Source organism: Triticum dicoccoides, chromosome 1B (genome assembly GCF_002162155.2).
Source record: "Triticum dicoccoides isolate Atlit2015 ecotype Zavitan chromosome 1B, WEW_v2.0, whole genome shotgun sequence".
Taxonomy (NCBI): domain Eukaryota; kingdom Viridiplantae; phylum Streptophyta; class Magnoliopsida; order Poales; family Poaceae; genus Triticum; species Triticum dicoccoides.
This window is the reverse complement of record NC_041381.1, coordinates 443910080-443919496: the sequence shown is the minus strand read 5'-3', so window position 1 is coordinate 443919496 and position 9417 is coordinate 443910080. Positions and strand designations below refer to the sequence as shown.

The window sequence follows — 9417 nt, the reverse complement described above, 5'->3', positions numbered from 1 at the left end:
GGGCTGCGGAGCGTATGATCGAACACCCTGTGCGCCTGATCGGATGGCTCCCGAAGTGGATGATTTTCTGCAAACATCATCCGGATGATTTGTAGAGGTGGCCTTTCTATTATGCAATTTGAGAATCCCTGGCTGATCCAAGTGTCCCACTTTTTTTTTTTGAGTGGCATCCAAGTGTCTCACATGTGGCTCCCTGGAGGCTACAACAACTCTCGCGTGGTCCGCCTGTAAATGGGCTAGAATCACCGGGCCTTCTTGGCCCACTCAACCCAACGGCGACACGCCCTAAATCCACGCGAAGCCCTGGACCCACGGCTCAGCGTCTCTCGTCTCTGCACGGTCGGGTCGCTTGCACCGAGCCCTAGCCACTACAAGCAGCCGCCACCGCCTATCCCCCCAGTGCCAGTCGCGAGCCCCCGCTTCCATTCTAATCCGCCCCCTCCCGAGACGCCAAAGCCCCAAACCCCTCGCCCTCCCAAACCCTAACCCTAAAACCTCCGCCCTCCCGCCGCCGCCGCCGCCCGATTCCCCTCCCCATCCTCCGCATCCTCCGTCCGGCTTGAACGGTGAGGAATTCCCAGGCTCTTCTCGCGCGTCCGGGGCTCGATTCGGGCGGCTTCGTGCCTTCCCCAGTTGTTTCCGTCGCCATTTTCTAACCTTCTCGGGTGGTTGTTCAGATGTCGTCCGACGAGGAGGTCAGGGAGGAGAAGGAGCTCGACCTCTCCTCCAACGAGGTCGTCACCAAGTACAAGACCGCCGCCGAGATCATCAACAGTAATCTCGCCTCCCTAGACTCTCTCGTTTGCTGTCTGCTGTCTGCTGCTGTAGCGCGCGATGCGAGTTTTAGTTATCGGGGCAAACTGTCCCAGGTTAGGGTGTGTATTGTTACCCATTGCTGAATTTAGCTGTTTGGTCAGTAGCTCTTCAAGTTTTAAGGAGTGTCCATACAGCTCCCTGCAGAGGAACGAGATTATTAACGTGATTAGAGTCCTGATGTTCTGGTTGTAGTTTTATGACGCTGGCTGTTTTTGTTTGCACCATTTTGTTGGTGATGTTGTACTCTATATTCTGTTATGTTCACAGCTCGCCTGCATGTAATTTTAGAATTCAGTGTGCACGTCTTTCTCTGTTTGCTCCATTTTGTTGGTGATGTTGCACCCTGCTCTGTTATGTTCACGGTTGGCCTTCATGTAACTTCCAAGATTCATTTTGCATGTCTTTCTCTGTTTGCTCCATTTTGTTGGTGATATTGTACTCTAATCTGCTATGTTCACCTTTATGTAATTTCAAAATTCAGCGCGCCCGTTATTCTTTGTTTGCTCCATTTTGTTGGTGATGATGCACTCTACTCTGTAATGTTCACCTTCATGTAATTTCAAATTGAGTGTGCAATTCATTCTTTGTTTGCTTTTGTTGGTGATGATGCACCCAACTCTGTTATGTTCACCTTCATGCAATTTCAAAATTAAGTGTGCATGTGCTGAGAAAGGCTGTAATTTTAGTGTGAGGTTCTCAGTGTCTTGGATTGGGCTGGAGTTGTGGGTTGAGCCATGGCATGTGAATGTGCATTTATGATTGATATGTATGATGTCGCTAGGTATCTGATTCTTACTTGGTATTCATTGTGGAACAGAGGCTCTGAAGTTGGTATTGTCAGAGTGCAAGCCGAAAGCCAAGATTGTTGACATTTGTGAGAAGGGTGACAATTTCATAACAGAGTAATGCATCCAGTTTTGTCTTTCATGACATCTTCGTTGCTGTTTCCTTGCTGGATTCCTGATTACATGGTGTTTCCTATTGATGGCAGGCAAACTGGGAATGTCTACAAGAACGTGAAGAGGAAGATTGAAAGGGGCATTGCTTTCCCGACATGTGTATCTGTGAACAACACAGTCTGTCATTTCTCCCCACTGGCAACTGATGATTCTGTACTCAAAGAAAATGACATGGTGAAGATGTATGTCTCCCTTTAACCTTTCTACCATGTGTTTATCTTATTATTTCACCACATGCCTTGATGATTCTGCTCTCATTTGACAGTGATATGGCTTGCCATATTGATGGTTTTATTGCTGTGGTGGCTCATACACATGTCATCAGAACTGGGCCGGTTACTGGAAGAGCAGCTAATGTTCTTGCTGCTGCAAACACAGCAGCAGAAGTTGCAATGAGGCTTGTTAGACCTGGCAAGAAGGTACATTATGTACAGATTATCCCATTGGTTGCCTTTCACAAGTTACCTTCTTTTTCTTTCACTGCATGGTTGCTGATATTTCTCTCTGGATGACTAGTCTTCTCCTTTCTCTTTGTATTGGTCTATTGATATGTTGGTTTATTAGTAATCCGCTCCTTATATTTTCTGCAGAATAAGGATGTCACTGAAGCAATCCAGAAAGTTGCTGCTGCTTATGATTGTAAAATTGTTGAAGGAGTTCTTAGCCATCAGCTGAAACAATTCGTCATCGATGGTAACAAAGTGGTACTTAGTGTTTCAAACGCTGATACAAAGGTGGATGATGCTGAATTTGAAGAAAATGAAGTGTATGCAATTGATATTGTCACCAGCACTGGCGAGGGAAAGGTGATAATCAATGTTATTGGCATGATGATATTTCGGCTTGCATGTTTTCTTACATTTATGTTGAATTGTAATTCACAGCCGAAGCTATTGGATGAGAAGCAGACCACTATTTACAAGAGAGCTGTAGACAAGAACTATCACTTGAAGATGAAGGCATCAAGGTTCATCTTCAGTGAGATTAGCCAGAAGTTCCCAATCATGCCATTCACTGCTAGGTGTGTGAATGCACATTATATTTTTTTGTGTGCCCATTATTTTAGTCTACTATAACCCATGTTGTGAATTGTGGCAGGGCGCTGGAGGAGAAGCGTGCACGCTTAGGTTTGGTAGAATGCATGAATCATGAGCTGTTGCAGCCATACCCTGTTCTACATGAGAAGCCAGGTAGTTATGATAATCCACTAGACATGTTATAGAAATATTCTTGTAACTAGTGTGAAAGTCAGTTGGGGTTGTGTAGATCTTTTGAACTGTTTTAATTGTTTGTGTTTATTAGTCATTTTTACTTGTCTGATGTTAATTAGTCTCCCTTTCATGCTTGCTTTGTCTGTTAATTGCTGGTGTTTATGCAGGGGACCTGGTTGCCCACATCAAATTCACCGTGTTGTTGATGCCAAATGGGTCTGACAAGATAACGTCACATCCACTACAGCAACTGGAGCCCTCAAAATCCATCGAGGACGACGTGGAGATCAAGGCTTGGCTTGCTTTGGGCACAAAGTCAAAGAAGAAGGGTGGTGGCAAGAAAAAGAAAGGTTTGCTTGTTGTCATTAAATATGCTGCCCTGTTTGTTTGTTCTTGATACATGGGTTCTTTTCCTGATTGCTTAGTCCCTTGAACTCACAGCTTCTTTTATCGTGTAATAGGCAAGAAAGGAGATGCAGCAGAAGCAGCAGAGCCCATGGAGGTTTCTAAGGACGCACCAAGCCAGGAATAATTCTCATTTTTTTCGAATTGCTTCCGTTATGTTTGTACCTGCTCCTTTGCTGCATCTGATTGTGTTATATTACATTCAGCTGTGGGGATTTGAGTACCTTTTTTTGAAGTGTCTAATGAAAATGGTCGATCCTGGCGCACATCGCATCAAAGCACAAGCCTGATAATTATGTATGGTGTCCCGAATGTTTACCTGTCAGTAATGCTTATAAATCTGGCTGAAGTTCAACTACTGTGTGATGTTTACCTGTGGTTTACCGTTTTAGGTGTGTCTGATTGGTGTTCACCCACTACCGTAGCTGTTGATGCGTATAGACTGCCTAGCCTTACGTCATTTGTTCTGTGCAATTTTCCCACTTTAGTTGATATTTTTGAGATAACCCTGATGTTGGTGCCTACTTCAACATCCTGGTTTCTTATTCAGCCATGAGGAGCGCGGTACAACACTCAAGGATTCGTGTAATAAGTAAGAAAAAAGATTCCTGAATTCGGGTAAAAGGTGAGAAAAGACCGATGTTGTGGTATCAATCAATTGGGTCTTGTTTGGTTTTCTTGGGTAGCACCCGTGGTAAACAAACAACGGGTGACTATTTTTCCGTCATTTGGGAAGCCAGACTCATGAGATCAAAGAAAAAAGCCGCGAACTGGGAGAGCTCGTCCCTGCTTCGGCACCTCCGCCTTGCTAAAGCGATAGAAAGACAAACCTACTGGAAATTCGAAGTCGTCGCGGGAAGAAGCGAAGGAGGAATCGTCGCCTGCGCAGATAGTTAGGGAAATTAGTTCCATCCCATGGCAGCCGATAGCCATAGGCACATGGTGCCTCGACGGATGAACAAATACAATGGTACCAGAAAGAGGAATGCTGGTACCGGAAAGAGGAATGCAGAGCCGACTCGTGTGGAAGGGGAGGCGGAGTGAGCCAAGGATAGGATTTCTCGAGTCATGCAAATCTTCGGCGGCAAATGGTGCGGCGGGGAGAACCTTGTCGAGCTTGTCTCCAAGGGCGCGTTTGGTTGCCTGTGTTAGATGGAAGAGAGGGGTTTAGCGGAATATGATGGATGTATTATTGAGCCTTGATGACGAGTATATATTGAGTACAAGACTTAGAGCGCAAGACACCTTCTAGAGATAAGATAAAAATAACTCTATCTAATCCTGGTCAATCTCTACTACCAAATATATCTCTAACATCCCCCCGCAGTCGTAGCGGGAGCGTCGCGGACGGTGTCTCGTTGCGGACGCGTTGATTGTAGAGGAAGCCGACGAGTTGCTCAAACGGATGATAACCCTTTGTGCCATTGTCGAGGTAGCCGAGAGCGTGTGTGGTGTAGCCGTGGTCGAGGTAGCCGCGCGAAGAACGCCGTGGTAGATGTCGAGTCGGGGTAGCCGGTGTTGAGGTAGTCGCCGTGGAGCCGCGGGCGCAAGGAGGCGCCATGTTAGTCATAGGCGCAGTTGTGTCGAAGTAGTGGTGCGCCGGAAAGAAGATGTTGACAATGGTTCGCGCAGGGTTTGCCTAGCCCGGGGACACGTCGTAGACGATGGCACGCGTCGGTGTTGCCAGCACCGGGCATGTGTAGACGAACGAAGACGAAGTTGACGAAGCGCAGACCAGGCTTGCTAGGCCTGGGGACACGTCGTGGATGAAGACACGCATCGGTATTGCTAGCACCGGCCACGCGGAGACGAGGGACCTGAACGAGTTGTACGCCATGTCGAGGAGTCGGAGGGCCAGCAGAGAAGAAGACTCGACGACGGTTGTGGCGCCAATCGGCATGGGGGCCGATGTCACCAACGGTGGTCAGAGTAGAGGAAGTGGTCGGGGTAGATGACGGCGATGCTGGCGACGGGCTGGTGCTGGACGAAGTCAAAGGGGGTGGACAGGCGGCGGCGGCGGCCGAAGAAGAGCGGCGGCTAGGGTAGGAGCGTGGCGGCGGTGGTCAAAGTAGGCGAAGAACCCGACAACATATGACGAAGACCAACACGGACAGTGATGTTCCCGCGCCAAAGGAGGCGATGCTGCGCATATCACGGGAAGTCAACACGCAGGGATGGCGGAGTGGACCGCGGGCCACGACGCTATGGCCCGAAGGGGCGACACAACGGCAGCAGGTGGGTCGAGGCGACGACAGGAAGACCTCGGGGCAACAACGATGACCGCGGGCCGCGGCGCTATGACAGAAGGGGCGGCGCAGCGGCGGAACGCGGGTCAGTGAAACCGTAGGGACGGCCTCGGACGACAGTAGAGACCGCGTGCCACGCTCGCTACGGCCTGATGGGGTGACGCAGCGGAAGCGCGAGGGTCGGTGCAGCCACGAAGACGGCCTGGAACTGACGTCCTCGAGGCAATGGTAGACTGCGGGCCGCACACTACGACCAAAAGAGGCAACACAGCGGCAGAACGCGGGTCGATGCAGCCGCAGGAAGAACCATGGGGCGGCTGCACTGCAGCCCGACGGGGCGACGCAACAGCAGCCCGTTGCTCGATCGGTGGAGGAGCGCGCAGTATTCGGAGACGATCTTCACGGAAATTGACGAAGGCGCACACACATGGTTGATCAGGTAGACTGCGCGGCGGTACGAAGGCATGCATACAACTGAGCAGACTAGACATGCGATGAAGACGGAGTGGATCACGGACGGGAGGACGACGGAGACGACAACAGAAACGTGACATGGCGTCGCATGAGCATGGAACGAAACCACCAAGTACACGTCCTGGACTGGAGGCCGCTTCATACGCGCATACGCACGAACGGCCAATACTCGCGTGACACTGGAGATGCACATAGCACGGATCGGGCCAGCGCAACACACGCCATACAAGCAACACTGTTGCACCTGCGCACGTGACGTGCCATCCTGCCTGTGCCTGAAGTGGATGGAGGTGGAGTTGATGTAGGATTCCGATTAGATCGGACCAGGCGACGACGTACAGCGAAGAATGACGCGAACGACGGATGCGCGTACGACGACCGTTTCGAGCCGCCATGTGTCGCGTGAGGCCGTCGTGTAGGACAAGGGGCCGGTGTAGTCGATGCCGAAGTGGAAGTAGAAGCACGCGAGGGTCGACGGGCGGCGGCAGGCAAACCGATCTTAAATCGGAAAACCAAAAAAAAAACGTCGTTCCAGACGACCGGCGAGAGAGAGAAAAACCAGAGCAAGGGCTCAGGAAAAAGACTCTCTAGGGCAGCCAGTCAACATGACTGGCGGACGAGCCCTAGGTACGTGCGGCGCGGACCACGACGGCGGTCATGGAGACCGCCCGCCCTGGGGCCTGCACGGAGCGGAAGCGACGGGCGGTGGCCAGGGTTTGGATCGACTAGGCTGATACCATGTTAGAAGGGAGAGAGGGGTTTAGCGGTATATGATAGATGTATTATTGAGCCTCGATGGCGAGTATATATTGAGTACAAGACTTAGAGGGCAAGACACCTCCTAGAGAAAAGATGGAGATAACTCTATCTAATCCCGGTCAATCTCTACTACCAAATATATCTCTAACAGCCTGCATTTGGGCCACCCTGGCCCGTGCGGGATTGAAACGGCCTGTTGGTTGGCATGCATTCACTGTTCGGCCTACACGGCACGAATTAAAGCACTCACAGCCAGGCCCACGAGCTACGCCCAGATCGGCAGTTTCTCTAGAGCCAGGCTCGTGCGAGGCAGGGGAGGGGAACGCGGCGCGTAGCTCATGCGAGCAGGGAGATGACGCGAGCTTGCGCGCGTCTTCAAAAAATTGACAGGAGGATTTCGGCTCACCTCCCGCGCATTCGGCCACCCTATTTAGCCCCCATCCTCTCATCGCCCAAAGCCCACCACCCTTCTCCCCCCATTCGATCTTTTCTGTTGGCGCGCATCGGCACTGACGACCAGGTAAGCGGAGCTCCTTCACCGACCGACGGTTGACGGCGGCGGCGACTCATGTCCTCAACTTCTCCGACCATTCCCGCATCCCCTCCCCCCCCCCTCCCCCGAGCTGCAGCCATGGTCTCTGTGAGTTCGATGCCCTCTTTCTCTGTGTTCGTTCTAGCTAGATCTGAGAGGACTTGGTCGTAGGGTTAGATGTGCAAGCATGTGGTAGGGTTGATTCGTGCATTGATCTTTGAGCAGATGCTAGATTTAGGTGTAGTGGTATCTATTTGTGTTGGATCTGTGTAGATTGAGTAGTATGATAATGATGAACACTATGCATTCATAGCTAGTTGTGTTGGATTTGTAGCATGCTAGAGTAGCTATTTATGATGAACACAATGGATTCATAGCTAGTTCTGATGTTGTGGTAGCTATTGGTGATGGATTCATATCTAGTTGGCTATGTTGTGGTACTGGTTGTGTTATGCTTAATGTGTATGTGTGATACGATTGTAGGACATGATCACGCAGACGCAAGATCTTAGTCAGGCCCTTATCCTATCGGATAGTCAGTTTGTGGCCTCCAATGTCGAGGACTCACAGCCTCTCGTTGATCAGAACATGCCTGCTGATTTAGAGGTGTTCGAGGTTTCACCTTCTTGCTTTGTGCCTGTTGTACTCGTTGAGCCAATTGCGAATTCTGCTGCCGCTACGCTGAAGGCCAAGAAGGATGGTAGGGGGAACAACATGAAGTCGCAGCTGTTCATGTCCATGTTCGTACTGAACAAGATGTGTGAGCTCATCTCTAGTTGGGTTAGGACTGACAATGGCTTCAAGGAGGTGCACTTGAACACCATTGCGAAGCAGGTGTTCGAGTTCTGGGCCAGGAGGTGACCGCCACTCAGGTCTACAACCACCTAAGGAAGTGGAGAGCTCGATGGATCCAAGTTTCCAAGCTCAGAGACCTTAGCGGCGCTTCCTGGGATCAGAGCACTTGCTCTATCATTCTGGAGGTAGAGCACTACACTGGCCATGTCACGGTTAGCTCACTGTCCTCTTGTTTTGCACACTGTCATTGCCTTGTAGCAACTAGCAACCCTTCTGCTTCTATCTTAGGACCACCCCAAGGACGCTGAGTTCCTAAACACACCATACAGAACTACAACCAGATGCAGCACATCTTCTCCTTCATCCTGGCAACCGACAAGCATGCCATGGGCTCCGATGATCCTCTCGGTTCTCCCATGCCGGAGTTCCCAGGCACCCCGAACGCAGAGGCAGTCCTTGATGACCCTAACAAGCGATTTGAGCATGTCCCTATACTTGATAGGAAGAGGAAGAGGGACGGCCTAATGGAGGAGGAGATCAGTGTCTTCAGCAGCATGACTGAGGCAGTGAAGGAGGTGGCAACCACCATTAGGGAGAGCAAGGTCGTTGACGTCCAGCCTGGCCTGTACAACACCGTCATGAAGTAAGGTGGCTTCAGCGATGTGGCGCTCATGGCAGCTCTCAGCCACCTGCTGGACAACAATGTTGGAAATATGCCCTAGAGGAAATAATAAAATGGTTATTATTGTATTTCCTTGTTCATGATAATTGTCTATTGTTCATGCTATAATTGTATTAACCGGAAACCGTAATACATGTGTGAATACATAGACCACAACATGTCCCTAGTGAGCCTCTAGTTGACTAGCTCGTTGATCAATATATGGTTATGGTTTCCTGACCATGGACACTGGATGTCAATGATAACGGGATCACATCATAAGGAGAATGATGTGATGGACAAGACCCAATCCTAAGCATAGCACAAGATCGTGTAGTTTGTTTGCTAAGAGCTTTTCTAATGTCAAGTATCATTTCCTTAGACCATGAGATTGTGCAACTCCCGGATACCGTAGGAATACTTTGGTGTACCAAACGTCACAACGTAACTGGGTGGCTATAAAGGTGCACTACAGGTATCTCCAAAAGTGTCCGTTGGGTTGGCACGAATCGAGACTGGGATTTGTCACTCCGTATGATGGAGAGGTATCTCTGGGCCC

The 9417-nt window shown here is 50.1% G+C and overlaps 1 protein-coding gene across 1 annotated transcript; it reads left to right on the top strand.

Moving 5' to 3' along the window:
- Positions 1 to 395: 395 nt before the first annotated feature.
- On the top strand, positions 396 to 3746 carry LOC119340147 (ERBB-3 BINDING PROTEIN 1-like). Its single transcript, XM_037612052.1, has 10 exons — positions 396 to 566; positions 678 to 774; positions 1634 to 1718; positions 1808 to 1957; positions 2041 to 2194; positions 2366 to 2581; positions 2660 to 2796; positions 2874 to 2965; positions 3154 to 3336; positions 3448 to 3746. Exons 2-10 carry the CDS (start codon positions 678 to 680, stop codon positions 3516 to 3518), a joined length of 1185 nt encoding a protein of 394 aa, XP_037467949.1. The 5' UTR covers positions 396 to 566; the 3' UTR covers positions 3519 to 3746.
- The last annotated feature ends 5671 nt before the right edge of the window (positions 3747 to 9417 follow it).

Excerpts from the sequence above, each read along its gene's own strand:
- LOC119340147 (XM_037612052.1), top strand. The coding sequence starts at position 678 with ATGTCGTCCGACGAGGAGGTCAGGGAGGAGAAGGAGCTCGACCTCTCC. Across the intron at positions 2,582-2,659 it reads CCAGCACTGGCGAGGGAAAG|CCGAAGCTATTGGATGAGAA; the intron begins GTGATAATCAAT and ends TGTAATTCACAG. Across the intron at positions 2,797-2,873 it reads ATCATGCCATTCACTGCTAG|GGCGCTGGAGGAGAAGCGTG; the intron begins GTGTGTGAATGC and ends GAATTGTGGCAG.